Genomic DNA, 16746 nt, shown 5'->3' with positions numbered 1-16746 from the left:
ATATCAAGAATCAAAAGGAAATCTAATGATGAAGTAAGAGCTAGAATGAAGGAAAATGATCTAGTGATAGATAGAATAGAAAGAAAACCACAAAAATGGTATGGACATATGATGAGAATGGCAGATCATCGGTGGCCAAAGAAGGTCTGTGAATGGAAACCACCCAACAGATGTAAGTGCTGAAGCCCATGGCGTTCTTGGACAGACCATATAAATGGAGTAACGGAACATTGCAGCATCGACGAGGAAGATGCGCTGGATAAAGAGTCTTGGCGGAGGATAACAGGAATATAACAAGATGTTGTTATTAATTGATCTTTGTGTTGATTAATCCTGTAATAATAATAGTAATGCAGTCCTAATGACAAACTTCAGTTCTGTCATTTACGTGTGTAAAAAATTTCCATTTATTCCCTTCAAACCACATGAAATATGTGGTGAGACTTTGCGTTGACTATTGCCACACAGAAATTAAAAAGTAGAAAAAGTTTCATGAAAATCTGAAGCAGTGTGTGTCAGGTATCGATAATCTTTCTTAGAATTATTATTATTATTATTATTATTATTATTATTATTATTATTATTATTATTATTATTTTCATCACAACCAAAGTACTGTCATTTCAGATTTATTTGTGTGTCCATTTGTAGAAAACCCATTAATAATTTTATTTCATTACAATGTGTACTGTCTTGGGAATTATTTAAGACCAGTAATAAATCCCCACCAAGTTGGAGAAATGTGATATAAACATTTTCCAATGTGTTTGTACTTTTGCCAGAAATTGGAAAGTGACACACATTAATTTTTTTGTACTATCCTTTGTAACTTAACTGCTTAAATAATTACATGTCTGTTAAGGATATGCTTCTCTTATGGTATGAGCAAAAAAATCCAAATTGAAAGCTTCATAAACACCTGAGTTACGGCATTTATGTACATAAGTACCATTTTGCATTTACATTCTTGCAGAGTCCAGTTACCAGAATATCACAACATTTAAAATCAGTTATAAAAAAATTTTCAGTCTGAGACCAAAATTATTTTGCACAAGTTCTTATAAATATAAGCAAATGTGCAAAGTTCCATGAAAATCTGAAATGATGGCTGACATAACCTGCGTGATTTGACATGGAATGGCCCGCTAGACATTTAGTGCAAGACAGTGCTCCACTTTTAAAAATTTTGGCATGTATGCTGTTGCTCTTTTTTTCTGGTGGCCTAGTGTCATCAGTTTCAAGACAATTAAGTGGAGAAATTTTATTTTAATAAATATTTTCTATTATGCTTGCTGTGAACCAATCTACTTTGCTACATGGTAGGGACACTATAAAGAGAGATATACAGGCATCTAAAATTTTGATAGACGACTCCATTCATTTGAAATAGGCTACAAAAGTTACGACTTGAATATCCAGCAGTAAAAGTTTAAAAAAGGTGAAGAATTCAGCCCCATAGCACTGTCAAAGCCACATAAGTAGAAACACCACAAAGTTTTCTAAGTTATTAGGGGAAGATGGATTTATCAAAGAATGTTTGCAGATAGTTGAAGGTATAATTGTGTTTCAAGAGAAGAGAGGACTTCTTGAATGTTAATTGCTCAAACTATACTCTTCACAATCACAGGACTGAAAAATTGTTTATTTATGTCTCACTTGTGAAATGTAGCTGACTCAGATAATCAGCTTTAACTCATCAAAAACTGTTGTATCTTGCAAAGAAAATATGTATGCTCTTACAGAAGAATTTAGAATTACCGAAATTATAAAACTGTGTGCCATACTGGGACCTGAACCTGAAATCTTGCCTTTTGTGGGCAATGCTAATCTTGACTGAGCTATTCAGGTACGACTCATGACCCATCCTTGTAGCTTCATTTGTGCCAGTACTTTTCTCATATTTTCTGTTCTTCATATAAGCTTTTCTGTGTAAAAGGACTAGCATTCCTGAAAGGAACCATGTCATGGAGCAATGACCACAGCCAAGGAGTTGAATCTGTGAGTGTAGATTGAATGTCATACTGGGGTAAATCAGTTGGTAAGATTAGATATAGGTTTGAGTCCCAGTTAAGCAAGAAGTTTCATATCCGTGCACACTCTTCTGCAGAGTGAAAGGTTAATTCTGCCTCAAAATTATTGATTATTTAGTTGTTAAAGGGCACATCTACCAGTTACGATTGTTTGCACACAGTCAATAATTTTCAATAGATTCGATCTCAAATGGCATTTATTATCTGTCATATGTGCAGATGGTACACATCTTTTTAAGTGCTTAATTTGATTATCTTACATGTTAACTGTTAAAAGCTTCCCCACTTCACTGACATTTGGCACTATTCTTCCTCACATGTATAATTTAATGTGAGTGAAAATAGTTTTAGACTACAGGCCTTGTATATCACATGGGGAACCCAGATAGATATAGTTTATTTTATTTTAATTATTATTTGCATACACAGTAGCTCAGATTATCATAGATGAATGTAATATAATTCTACAATTTGCACAGTAATACAGAAACTAAACCGTAGGAGTAAGCAACATGATTTTTCAACACACGGCTGGACATAAAATGTTTTATTTATTTTTCTTTTATTTTTCTATCCCTCCCCTCTCACTTACTACTCTTTTTTGAGTGATCTTTAACATCACCATTTTCTAATGAGTACAATAGAGTGAGTCATATACACAATGTGTCAAAAGTTCTGGAATGGTTTGGATTAGGTAATGTCTCACTTGTTCTGCTTGAGCAGTTTTTGACTTTCACATTGTCAAAATGGCAAGTGTATGTCACTTGTTAACAACAGTGCTTATCATACAGATCTTTTCCTTGCAGCTGTATCACTAGTAAAAATTCAGCAACTGCAATGAAAATAATTTATAGACTTTAAAAATCTAAAAATATCTCATCAAAGTACGTTGTGCATGAAAGAAGACTTAAGTCACACACAGTTACCTTTTAAATGTTTATATATGTTAAACACTGTGAATTTTCATATAAGTGTTGATTTTGGAGTAATGTTAATGGTAAATGTTACATGAGAATTAAATATGTAATAAAATATGAAGGAGATTGTATCAGTTACTGTTTTTGTGTTCTTCAGTCCAAAGACTTGCTTGATGCTGCTCTCTTGCTAGTCTATCCTGTGCAAATGTCTTTATGTCTGAATAACTACTGCAACCGTCATCCATATGAACCATCTTACTGTATTTAGGCATGCCCTTCCCTCCATTGCCTCAATGATTATTTTCTGAGGCCTCAGGATGTGTTCTATTAACCGATCTCTTCTTTTAGTCAATTTTGCCATAAATTTCTTTTCCTTCCAATTAAATTCTTTTCCTGCTCATTAGTTATTTGACCTACTTACCTAATCTTCAGCATTTTTCTATAGCACTCTATTTCAAAAGCATCTAATCTCTTTTTGTCTGAGCTGTTTATCGTCCACATTTCATTTCCGTACAAGGTTATGCTCCAGACAAATGCCATAAGAAAAGACTTCATAACATTTAATTTTACATTAGATGTTAACAAATTCCTCTTTTCCAAAAATGCTTTCTTTGCTGTTGCCAGTCTTCATTTTATATTCTATGTTATTTCACCGTCCAAATAACTGATCTCATATATTACTTTCAGCTTTTTATTTCTTAATCTAATCCTCTCACCATCATCTGATTTAATTTGAGTACATTCTGTTGCCTGTGTTTATATTTGTTGATGTTCATCTTGCAACCTCTTTTCTCAGACACTATTCATTCCATTCAATTGATCTTCCAAGTCCTTTGCTGACCCTGACAATTACAATGCGATCAGAAAACCTCAAAGTTTTTATTTCTTCTCCCTGAACTTTAATTCTCATTTCAAATTTCTCATTGGTTTCCTTTACACCTTGCTTGAATGTACTGATTGAACAGCTTCGGGGACTGGCTACAATCATGTCCCTGTCACATCTCAACTACTGTTTCCTTTCAGATCCTTTGATCCACATTACTGCATTCTGGTTTCTGTACAAGTTGTAAGTAACCTTTTGCACACTGTATTTTATCCCTGCTATCTTCAAAATGTCGGAGAGTGCAGTACAGTCAGCATCATCAAAAACTTTCTCTAAATCTTCCTATAAATGTAGATTTGTATTTCTTCAGCCTACTTCTAAGATAAGTTGTTGAATCAGTATTGCCTCACATGTTCCTAACATTTCTCTGGAAACCAAAGTGATCCTTCTCAAGGTTGAATTTCAGGAAATTTTCCAGTCTTCTCTAAATAATTTCTGTCATTATTTTTGCAACCATGACTTGTTAAGCATGTAGTTCAATACTCTTCACACCTGTCAGCACCTACCTATTTTGGAAGCCTTGTTTTGAATCAGATGTTTCAGTGCTGTGCCATATTTTTATTTTTTTGAATTTTGTAAAAACACCAGAATTATCAAAGAATAACAACAAAATTGGCAAAAAATGCCAAATTAAACTGAAAAATTACATCAAATTTGGCATCTAATTATTGTTGGACATTTGATACGTGTTATAAAAATGTACATGTGTATGTTCCACGTCTCCTCCTATTAACCCACTGAACAGATTTCAACTAAACTTGATTACACTGTTACTGTTCGGAACGATGTGCTGTGGGGGTAAGAACTATCTACATATCAAAGAGCTCAGTGTGTGAATTAAAAGACAATGTACGCATCGCTGTGCGAATACCCGTATGGTATTCATCCAGTATTTGACAATGAGAGCAAGTAGTGATTCACAGCAAACATTACAAATAGCTTTAAACCTTTATGAAACTTTCCTTTCTGACAACCCCTACACAATGATGAAAGGAAAAAAGCTTGAGGTTGGACTCCATTGGGAACCATGTGCTCAGTGACTGCAATTTTAGTATTGCAACAAGAAAAATGGCAGCCTCAATCATAAGAGGTTTGAAATCATTCATTACAGCAAATCAGTTTCAGTTACTGTGTGACCATCTTCAGTGCAAGTATTTAAATCTTGAAGACTCAGGGAGTAATAGCACATATTACAATTTCAACATGGCGTCAATACGAAAAACATAGCAGCTACCAAACAAATTTTGAACTGAGTCTTCAAGACTAAAATATTTGTGCTGAAAATGGTTACACAGTGACTGAAATAGATTTGCCATAATAAATGGTTTCAAACTTCTTACACCTGTGGCCACCATTTTTCTTATTTATGATAGGAAAAAGTTTGTCTCTTAAGAAATATTTGCTATTCATGCATTAAAACTGCCGCCTGAAGCATGACGTTTTAATTTATTACTTCTGTACTACTGTGTTCACAACACATTTTACAAACAAGATTTACATATACTACTGAATGTACCTGCAAAGTAAACATTGTACCAACACATTTCAGGAGTTACATCATTGAGATCCATGAAAATGAGACTGCAGGGCGAAATTAGCAAGAAATACAGGTGGAATATGTGTACAAATACTTGTGAAATATTTTAAATAGATGTGAAATGTATTTGGCATGTGCATACACATGCAAACCACGTCTAGAAAGCTTATCCTAAACCCCCATAATATTTCCAATAAAATTTGATACACACATTAGTTATGATCTGGTGCCAAAAAGAACCATCAGCTTCCTATTGGGGTGGGGGTGACAACATGGAGAAAGTGGGGAGGAGGGGCAGGAAGAGATGGACAGGCAAAGAAGGGGAAGGAGAAGATGGATGCAGTTGGGGAAGGGAGAGAAGATCAGAGGGGGAGGAGAAGATGGTCAGAGAGAGGTGGAGAGGAGGAGGAGACGAACTAATAGAAGATTGGAATAAATACATACCCAGGCAATGCCAGGTACTCAGGGGGGGAGGAGGTGAGCTACACTGCATATAAGAAGGCCACATCTTTCTTCTTCACCTCAGTGACACCATCTGCGTTCCGAAAGATGTATCTGAGGGCTTAATTTGAGCATAGTTTGCCGATAGAAAGAAATTAGGTGTGAGGTTACAGCTATTGTATCAGTACAGACAGTAGGCTAAAGAGAGATAAAAAGGTAATGTTCCTGGAGATAGTCCCATTTAATTTGGGATTCAGAGATAGCTGCATGGACATCACACATTAATTTTAAACACCAAAATTTGCTCACATGTTAGTGTCACTGGCTGTTATATATTCTCATTTTTTTGCCTGCAAATTATCTGTGGTTTTGTTAGTGAATGATCACCAGTAGTACTCTTAAATATATACATTCTTGACACTACATTTAAACTAATCAGTGAGAAATCAAAGTAGATTTTGGCCTTTAGATGTAACCCTTCTGTGAAATGCAGCAGTTGCTTCTTCCTTGGTGGTAGGTACTTTCATAGAGCACATTTGATACTGGAAACAGGAAATTATCTGTCTGTTGTCATGTTATACTTCGATTATAGAAATTTGTGCTACTGCAGTTATTACACAAGAAAATGGATTGTTTGGCAAAAAGTGTGAAATTTCTCCTTCCACTAAACTCTCCATCAGGGTTGGTTTATTGTAGTGGTTGTGCCAGGCTAGTAACGCAGTGGATCAGGAGAGAACGCATCCTCTGTATGGGCACAGACTGCACCCAGAATGACTGAAGTCAAGGAGATGTTTTCTTAGAACATAGACCACACTTAGAAACACTGCCATAAAAGTTAGATTGCAATTTTGGAGGACTATGATCTACCTTCCCCCTGGCTGGAAAAGAGTTTCAGAAACTCTACCTCCTGGGCATGATGAGGAGTGGATACCTTAGAAGTCCCTGAGTAGACTGAGATTTGGAGTTGGCCTATCAAACATTAATTTAACAAGATGGGGCTTCACTGATAAACATGATATTCAGGGTGACTGTGTAGAAGACCAGGCTGTTTATCATACACTTTAACGCTGACTGTGACCAGCCTCCTGCACAGAATATGTTCAAGGAACAGAAAATGAATTGAAGCTGGCCAAGTTTTGGGAAAAAGTAATAAGCTATAATTGAGTATAATACATATGTTTTTGATAGGAATGAAAATTTATCTTATTGTTAAGAATTTTTTGTAATGTGCCGAAACTGTTGCTGATCCCCTGAGAGACTCTATAGAGAAACAGAAAAAGGCGTGAAGAAGAAGCATGGCATAATGCTGAATTAATTTGGTTTCATTCAGTACAAAAGATTTTGTGTTTGTATTAAAGCGTATTGCCATGGAAGTGGAGTCAGTCAGCTCTGACTGCATACAAATGATAAATAATTATTTTGTTCTATGTCTTGTATTTCACTCATGATATTTCCACATACAAGAATTTTGTTGTTTGATAAGCTGCATGATATAATTTTGTCAAGATGCACAGGTATCCTGAATGTGTGAGCCATTATACTGAAGTTTATTCAGTGTGCAGATCGGGACTTGAAGAAATAGCTGCTTGGATGCGCAAAAGTGCAAAATTCTACTGATGGAATTAAAACTTTCTGTCAATGAATATTTATACCCTTTACATCCCTGTTAAAATCTCCAGTAAATTTTGAAGAGAATAATGCAAATTTTGAATGGTTTTTGTAATGAATTTTCGTCAAAATACTATAGAAATCATTGACTGATTTATGAAGAATAGACTTCATTAGAGGTTGCTTGTAATTGCGAGCATTGTGCTGTAGGTAAAGAAGTTTGCCAAACTTTGATGTTGATCCCGTATTCCATTGAGATGCATTAGTTACTCACATACCCAGTAAAAACAGTGTGACTCAATGTTTTACATAGGCAGGGCTACCCATTGACCTAACTTTGAACCACTTATTATTGAGGACTTTAGTTCACTGTGAAGCATTTCCTCCATTATTCCCGAACAGTTCCATCTCATTCGTGTAATAACCATGTTTTTGGACAACACTCATGACAATACCATGCCAGGAGATTTACTAAGCAAATCATAACAAAGAACAGAAGTTCTACTTTTTAAATCACCAATTTACAGTAATTCACTGTTCTTGAATAGAACACACTGAAAGTTTACCAGGAAATTATAGGGTTTATGTGCTCCAGATAAAGTAGATGTGCAAAAAATTGCTGCAGGAACTACTACAGCTCCTATTTGGAGAGCATCTCAGTGTAATTAACCCAAATAAAGTACACCTCTGAAATTGTCAATGAACTGTGCACCAGTGTCACTGTGGCCATCAGTTATTTGTTGGAGAAATTGTCTGGATGTAGAATATTTTATAATGATATTGGACTCTCAGATATTAAACACTTTTTATCTCACTTCTGTCACATACTTTTTCAGTCCCTATTAATATTAATGCATCCAAAACTCGAGACTAGTGAAAAACTGTCATGGAAGATTTTCAGTGATATAACTTGAATGTGATCCAGATTTAAAGACTTTATTTGCAGTTTAATTTCATGAAGATGCTAGTCATTTAATTAAATGCATGTATTACACAAATATTTTGAAATGTTCCAAATTACTTATAAATCCATTAATAAATTATTTCCACACTCGTGGAATATGGAGTACAATGTTATTGACAACTGCCTCGCCTCTTCTATTAGGAACAGCTGTATTGCAACAATGACCATTCTTGCAGTGGACAATTGTATTTTCTTCAACACTGTCTGAAGATTCGTCAGACTCGTAATTTTTACCACTGCAGGAACATCAGTTTCAGGTTCACTTTCATCAGGGAAGTCGTTTGTCACTTTCAAGACTGAGTTCATCTAAAAATGCTTCCCATATAGCATCTACCGTTAGTAAAATGTCACTTCTACATGCTGTTTCCACATAAACATTTTTCACACTTAGTGACAGAACAGTTACACAGTGTGTACTCCAGGGTCACAGGGACCCTTAAAAAAGTCTGTCTGCCACATTAATTAAACAGCAATGTTCCAAAACTAAGAACATTAGTCCTCTACTAGGTCTCACTCAATGCTGAATGGTCAGGCTGATCCTGACGTACCCTTCTAGGATTAAGGGACTATAAAATCGAACAGAGACCAAGTGAGTATAAGAATACTGTAGAACCATCCAGACTAAAAGTAACAGACAAGATGACTTTACTACATAGTCGACCATGAATCAGCTGCAAAACAAAAGAGGCTTTCACCATCAGTTCTCCATATATTTTTTTTTTTTTTTAAATGAAGAGTGGAGAATATTTTATATGCAGATAATGTTGAATGTGCTGCTAAGAAACAGTTGAGTAGTGTAAGAGGCATCAACAATGACAGTTCACGTAATTCAGATAGAAGAAGAGATAATCAATATTATTCAGGACCCCAGAGCTCTGGACATACCTTTCTTTTTGAGAAATGAGTAAGAAAATGGATATTTCTGTACTTTGTACAAGTGGCACAGTCAGATTATTCAGAGTGACATTTACTGCTGGTCAAGTAATTAAGGGACTAGTTGACATAACCAAATATATCCTGAGGCATATTGCATTCAGGACCACTTGGTGTGCAACTGATTAATACTAGTCCGCATCTCAAGGTCTTGTTCTCGCTTCCTGAGCCCGGTGTCACGGGTTCAATTCCCGGCGGGGTCAGGGATTTTCCCCTGCCTCGAGATGACTGGGTGTTTGTGTTGTCCTCATCATTTCATCATCATTCATGAAAGTGGCGAAATTGGGCTGAGTAATGGTTGGGACTTTGTACGGATGCTGATAACCGCGCAGTTGAGCGCCCCACATACCAATCATCATCATCCTGATTAATACTATTAAAGATAGAGGAAAGAAACACAAACATTGATCACTGCTTGAGGTAGCAAATGTTACTGGAGGATTCCATAGTCCAACTGAAGACTGTTAACTCTCTTTCCAGTAATAGATGTATTCGAAGATGAGGACAGGGTCAACCATGAGTGACTATAGATGACTGTGTATTTAAATCAGTATCGGCACTTTGCAGTGATGAACCATTGTTACAATTACTTTACCTACTTCTTAGCTACTCCACTTTTCCAAAAAGTGTTCTTTGCACTCTTGAGTCATGTAAACAATGATTCTCCTTTCCATCTTTGAGTTGTGTAAATAATAATTAGAGAAAACTACATCAGTACGTATGTCTTAGTCAGTTTGTGCAGCGATCATATCCCTTATGAAGCTAAAGTTTTATCTGTTCAACAGTTCTGATACACAGCCTACATACCTGGTATGAAGTCTTATAATGGCCCACAAAGTGAAGGAATGCTGAAATACAGTGTGTAATGTTGACATTTTAGTAAACTATTTGTGGACTGACACATATTACAATGTGTATTGAAAACACAAATTAAGTGGAGACAATTGATTAATGATTGTCCTATAATGTCAGATAAGAAGTGGTATGTGAAAGTCTGTCGTTCATTCAAAGGTCAAACCGGAGTAAATGCAGGGTTCTGTTCTTTTTCTGAATAGAATTCCATGCTGCAGCATGGAGATTGTGGATTAGTACTCATACTTTCTGCTTGTCGTGCAGTTTATCTGACATTTAAACCTATGGCTGTTGTTTTAATTAATTTTGTGTCTGTGACTTCCAGATTATCTGGTGATATCAGGAAACAGATTTTTTTACGTAATGAAAATTTTTACATTTGTGCAAATACTTCAGGGCAAAGTGAATGAGTAAGTGAATATGTGTACTTCAGTGCTGATCTTCAGTTTTTAAGATGAGCAAAGGTATCCGTAGGTTTTTAAATTGTAAATACATACGGCATACAGACACTTTCAGATGAATGTGCAAAGAAGTCTTTGTACAGAAACACAGTGTCTGTACTATGTTGATTTGTTGACAGTAGCCAGGCTTGGAGAGCAGGTTACTGCTGTGTTATAGGATTAATGATAGGCTCTGTGAAAACAGTAGTTCCACATGAATTGAAGAAATCTGAGATTAAGAGAGAGCTCTCCCTTTCCCTCTGATCTACCCTCTACCCCCTCCTCCCCCCCCCCCTCCCCCCCTTTCTCCCACAGTATAGTGTGATCTCAGTAAATTTGTTGGTTTGGGTCTTCTTTTGGCCATTCATATAAATACCAGGTGGTATTAAAGATAATTTATTATTAATATTTCCTGTTCGCCTGATATTTTTATATCATACGCACATATGTACTTAGTCTGCCACTGTGTAGGTTTTCTTGATTTTAGTGTCTCTCCCCAAGTGTAAAAATTATACTACAAAAAGCTGTCAACATGTACGAAGTTTTCCTGTTCAGTTATTATCTCAGTGGTTAAAATTTTGTACTAACAAAATTCAGTATGTGCACCCACTATTCTGAATGTTATTACCTTTTTGATGTGAATGTGAAAAGAATGAGGATATGTGAAATGAGAAGCACTGATCCACTGCTGGATAGGGGCTGTTCTCACATTGCTATGCTAAGATGATCATTAAAATAGATGATACTTTTACGTATCTTGGTACTGTTTTTGACATAGGAGATTTTGTAATTTTGCTTAGGATTTTGATTTGGTATTTTTTCCCAAAACTTGAAATAGTGATGGGGTGGATGATCCTACTATATGCTCTGCTTGTGAAACTACTTAGAGAATTTGAAAATTTAAAAAAAGTGTTTTATTTCTTATATTTTCTTTCATCATTGACTAGTTGGAAGACTTTTAAGTATTTGATTTATCATCATTGTGTGCAATAATTGTATAAGATAATGTGTAGTTTGCTTAAATCCTAAATAGTAACCATTTAATTTTGATTTACAGAGAAGTACCTAATGCCAAACAGCACTACCACCCTTGTGAGTATAGCTGAGGAACGCTCTTTGTCCCCAGCTACTTTTACGCCAGCTCCTGTCATTGTGCAGGCTGCATACTCTAATTACAGGTGGGTTTATGCAATTATTTACAACAAATTTTCACATATCACAAATTAATTCATTTTCTGTTTGATGGAACTGAAATATAACTGCTTTATTGTTGCCTGCAAGGGACACGGTGATTGCAGTGGAAATTTGTGGTATTAATTCTCGTGTAACCTATACTTTTCTTTCTCATCGATTTTGCTCTTACCGTGTGGATTATAACAAAATTGCGACTGGAAATTGAGTACAACATACACAATGAAAAGAAAGACTTGAAACAAAATTTGTCAATTGAAACACCTACGAAAAATTACTGTACAGTGTATGTTCAAATTAATGCTGTGTCATAGATAATGATTAATAAAATGTGAACTTTACTGGTTTAGCTTTTTTTCTGAATTAAGTTGTTTTCTTTTAATGGGGTGCCAGACCTGTTGTAGCAATGCAAATAGAAGGTGTTAAAAGCATAATGAAGATAAGGCAAGGAAGAATGCATGTAGAGAAGAAATACATAACAAAGAGGGAAGATTGGAATTACAGAAACACTATTTTAGTGAAAACATCTTGTCTGTCAACAGATATCATGCTGCATTAAAAATCAGTAACCTGTAATGTATCATCAGCAGAAATGTCATGAAGGCTTTACTTATTGGACAAGTTAATTTATAATCAAAGCACAAAACTTGTAGTTAGGCCAACTTACATACATTAGAGTTCACCATTTTGCCTTGCAGACCTCTTATGTTTCCAAAGCAATTTATGCAGTGGTAATTGTACTTCATGTTGCATTTCTTGCTTATATAACTTGATTGATTGATGTTGTAATGCGGATTTTATTTTGTAACTTGCAGTAACTCATACGTCACAACTACCACCTCAGCTGAACAATCTCCCCAGCAAACAACTGTTAAGAGGGAACTTGAGGTGGTTGAGGAGGCTGACACAACACTAGAAGAAGAAAGTAAAAAGAAGATGAGGATTGAGAACAGTCAAGATGTCTCAGGAGATAAATGATGAATGTTTGAGACGTTTGTGTGGTGAAGAACAGCATGTTCTAGTCCACTTCATACGGTACCAAGTGTAGTTCTCATTTAATAGTGAACACTGTTATCATGACTGACTGTTACATCAATTTTAAATCCTTTCTTAACTCAGTTTATTTTTAAATGTCAGCAGTTGTTCCTTCCCTGTCCTATCCTTCCCTCTTCATTCATTTTATACCTAGTTTATTAGGATTGTGTGACATCAATAGTGTAAACAGTGGATTAATTGTCACAAAGTACAAGGAGTTTAATTTTTGTAGCAGAAACCTGTTATTGGCCGCAGGTGAGGCCAATGTTATTATGAATCAGTATTTTGCTTGTTTGTGTTATACAAGGAAAAGAGGTACTGGTAAAGGCTAGCACAGAATTCTTTACCTTCTTTGGTTCCTGTTCTTAAGTAAAAGTTTTAAGTTGCAACTCAGAGTCACTTCATTGATTATGAAGAAATCCTTATTGTACTTGTATTTCCAGGAACAAAATGCAAGTAACACCAGTACAAATCTGAATGAATCCTACAGTAATTTTTTAGTTCTTTTTTGAAAATGTGAGTGCAGTGGGTATATTTGACTTTTCTTGTAACAGAAAATGAAATGTCTGATGTTTTTCATGTGAATAGTTTACACTATAAAAATATTATAATCTTAAATATAAAAAAAACTTATCACTGAGAACAAAACGCCATGATAAAATGCTTTTTGGTATGAAGTAAACACCTGAAGCATTCACAAGTGCTGAAAAAACCTTGCCTTAAAATATTTAATCATTCAAAATGAAATTCAGCAGAATATTCAATCCAAGACTCAACTGTGAATGAACTTGGGCATTACGTGTTAGAATAATGTGATCGTTGGAACTAGTTTTAACTTACGGTAAGGACGTAGAGTAAAAATTCTCAACTAATGATCATAAAATTATTTAGTTTCAGTTAGTTTTGAGTGAATTTTATATGAGACACATTTCAGTGATTTTCATTGAACTGAAATAGTTCAGCATCCATGTGCGAGCTTTTAGTTATACTTATTTTTCAATTTAAAGTTTCTGTTACAGAAATTTCTCAATCGTTATGCAAATATGAACTACAGCAAGAACTGTAGACAGGTATGTGGAAGTTTATCTTGCTTATTTATAATGTTCCACAATGCAAAATGTAGGAAAAGAAAATATAACATTTGTATACATTTAATGTTTACAGACTGCAGCCTCATACATAATCACCAGATTAATAGTTATTGGAAGTGGAAAATTTTTATAAATGGCTAAATATATGCATTATGAGAAGAAATAGTTTCTTTAAAAATAAAAGCCTATACCAGTTTTGTTTTTTACTGTATTCAGATGTATTAGTAGATGTGACACCTTTAATAATAATGATACCATTGTTAACAATTTCTCAGTTCTGCCTTAAACTTGTTAATGGTGACTACACTAAGCAATGCAATAACTGTTGTTTCATCACATGGTGCTAGTGTGCTGTTGAAGCTGTGATGTCTCATTGCTTTCATGCTGTGCAGTTCGAAGGTCCATACTGAAGGAAATTGTTCTACATTGTGGTTCCTTCCCCTTATCATAACAATTTGATGTACATATATTTTGGAAGTTCAGAATTAACTGATACTATGTTACATCTACCAAATACTGAAATAAAATCTGTGGCGCTTTATTGTTGGAAAGAAGATATTAAAGTACAATGTTAGATGAAATGCTTTTAGGACACCAGGTCTTGTTAACACAACTTGTTGTGGGGAAGAATAACTTTTGTGTCATATTTTGTCAAATAATGTAGATTTGCTTGTACAACGTTGTAAATGTTATGATTCTTTTGTTAGGTAAAGAGTGAAAAATGAGATACCATTATTTACTTATGAATATATATATGGTAACATGTATAGATTTATAGTGTCTTCATTGTTTCTTATTTCTGTGATTGGTACACTAGTGAAGAGATTATTTTGAAAAGTGTGATTGTTTCTTGTGCTCATTAGTTTCAGTCCTTGTTATAAATTCTGAATTCTATGTATATTTTTACATGCATTCAGTAGCTGCTTGTGGCGTGGAATATACATGTCATTACACCACACAGAAAATTTACTAAATGCTTAAAATAATTGTAGAATATTCATCCTGAATGCAGGTCCCTTATTCTGTATATATCATTGTAGATAGACACTTTCAACAGCTGTTGTTTATTTTAATAATAAAAGTCCTTTAAAATAATGGAACAGTAACTTAGACAACACACCTGTAGTCACATATTCTTGTTCTGTTTCTGAGTGCTATTGTTTGACAAGAATTACATTAATCTCTCTGTCTCTCTCTCAAGTAAAAAGTATCCAGAAATAAAACTAAAAACAGTCGGCAGTGCTGAGAAGATTGCTTTGAAGACTCATTGCTGTACACACCATATCCTAACAAATGTATTGTGCCCCTACTCTATTATGATGTAGTCAAGTTATTCAGCAAACATAGTGCATGAGGAAAACTGTGAAATAGCTTGGCATTTTTGGTACTCCCAAACTTTCCCAAAGGTAAGTTTTACATTAATTCTATCACTACAGAAAATGATGATCAATTGTTACTTAAACACACATACTGATATCAGATGTTAATGGCTCACAGTTAATGATTATCATCATCTCCTTGTGTCTTCTTCTTTGGAATATTTTGTGTCAGAAAAATTTGCATATGCTATTAAAATGGCTTTTTAATTTTCCATTCCACTTTTAATCTCTTATTTCAAATTTATGCCTCTTCTCAATCTCTTCTTCCTACATTAGTGGATGACCCTCTAGAAACTTGATATTTAAACAGCTGCTTTGTTTTATTCAGCATGGAGAGTAAGAGTATAATTCACTGTAGAGGCTTTCAGGGCAGGGTACTGGCATGGCTACATTTACACTGGCTAACTTTTAACCTCTTTTTTTATCAATATTTGGAAGCCAGAACAATTTTTTAACTTGTGTATGCAGCCCATAATTTGTCAGCTTAGTTTCTGTTTCTGACTAGAACACCAACTATGTATACTGACTTCATGCTGCGAGGAAAATAAGATTTAGTTGACTAGTTAATAACAACAGAGGCTGTTAATAAGCCAACCTCACCACTATAACTTTCTCTCAAAAGTACTAGTCTCAGAGTATTGTGGAAGACCCATATCAGAGTTGGGAAGTATTGCTTGAATGGCACACAGCCCATGGCTTGCAATAGACAGGTTTTGAATCCTGGTTTTAACTTGCCACACTTGTTCAGTCGAGCATATGCTCTCCGTAGATTGCAGTTTTCATTTATCTCAATTGAAAGCAGATTTACCAAAAGAGTCATCTAGCTATAACCTCTGAGGTTGGTTGATGTGGGAGAGGGGACCAAACAGTGAGGTCATTGATCCCATTGGATGAGGGTAGGATGGCAGAGGTAATCAGCCATGTCGTGCCAAAGGAATCATCCCTGCATTTACCTGAAGCGATTCAGGGAAATTACAGGAAACCTAAATCAAGGTGGCTGGACGAAGATTTGAACTGATGTCCTCCCAAATGTGAGCCCAGTGTGCTAACCACTGCGTCATGTCGCTCGGTTAGCTCCGAGTATAAATTGTCTTTATTGCTTCAGTAATGTGAAAGCAACATTTGCCAAGTTTCCTTAGAAAAGATTGTATGCAACTACTAAAAGAAAATGCCATGTACAAAGTTCTAACATTAATAATAGTGAGAAAAAGATAGATTGATAATATTAAAACAAGATTGACACAGTCCTGTATGTCATGAATTAGATTCAATGTATATATCAGTCCAGAATTTTCAAAGTGATTTGTGCTGTGAGCTAATAATGGATGTGTTCACATTTAGTCTGCATGGATGCCTTTGCTGAATTGCACATTCAGTTTGTTTGTTTGTTAATTGAATTCATTAGCATGTTACTGTACAAAACTGTTAAGGGTTCCTTTTATAAA

The 16746-nt window shown here is 35.1% G+C and overlaps 1 protein-coding gene across 2 annotated transcripts in view; it reads left to right on the top strand.

The window, feature by feature from the left end:
* LOC124774776 (forkhead box protein K2) overlaps window positions 1–15017 on the top strand; it is a 93249-nt gene extending 78232 nt beyond the window's left edge. The window contains exons 9-11 of one of the 2 annotated variants that reach the window (XR_007015503.1): window positions 11663–11783; window positions 12612–13901; window positions 13996–15017. Coding sequence is in view for 1 of the 2 variants with exons in the window: in XM_047249508.1 (XP_047105464.1) it covers window positions 11663–11783; window positions 12612–12774 (284 nt within the window). In the remaining variant the exon portion in view is untranslated. Of the gene's footprint in view, window positions 1–11662; window positions 11784–12611 lie in introns of both variants that reach the window. The other variant, XM_047249508.1, reaches the window with a different exon arrangement.
* The last annotated feature ends 1729 nt before the right edge of the window (window positions 15018–16746 follow it).

This window comes from Schistocerca piceifrons, chromosome 2 (assembly GCF_021461385.2).
Source record: "Schistocerca piceifrons isolate TAMUIC-IGC-003096 chromosome 2, iqSchPice1.1, whole genome shotgun sequence".
In the NCBI taxonomy this organism is placed as follows: Eukaryota; Metazoa; Arthropoda; class Insecta; order Orthoptera; family Acrididae; genus Schistocerca; species Schistocerca piceifrons.
This window is presented reverse-complemented; position numbering and strand designations above follow the sequence as displayed.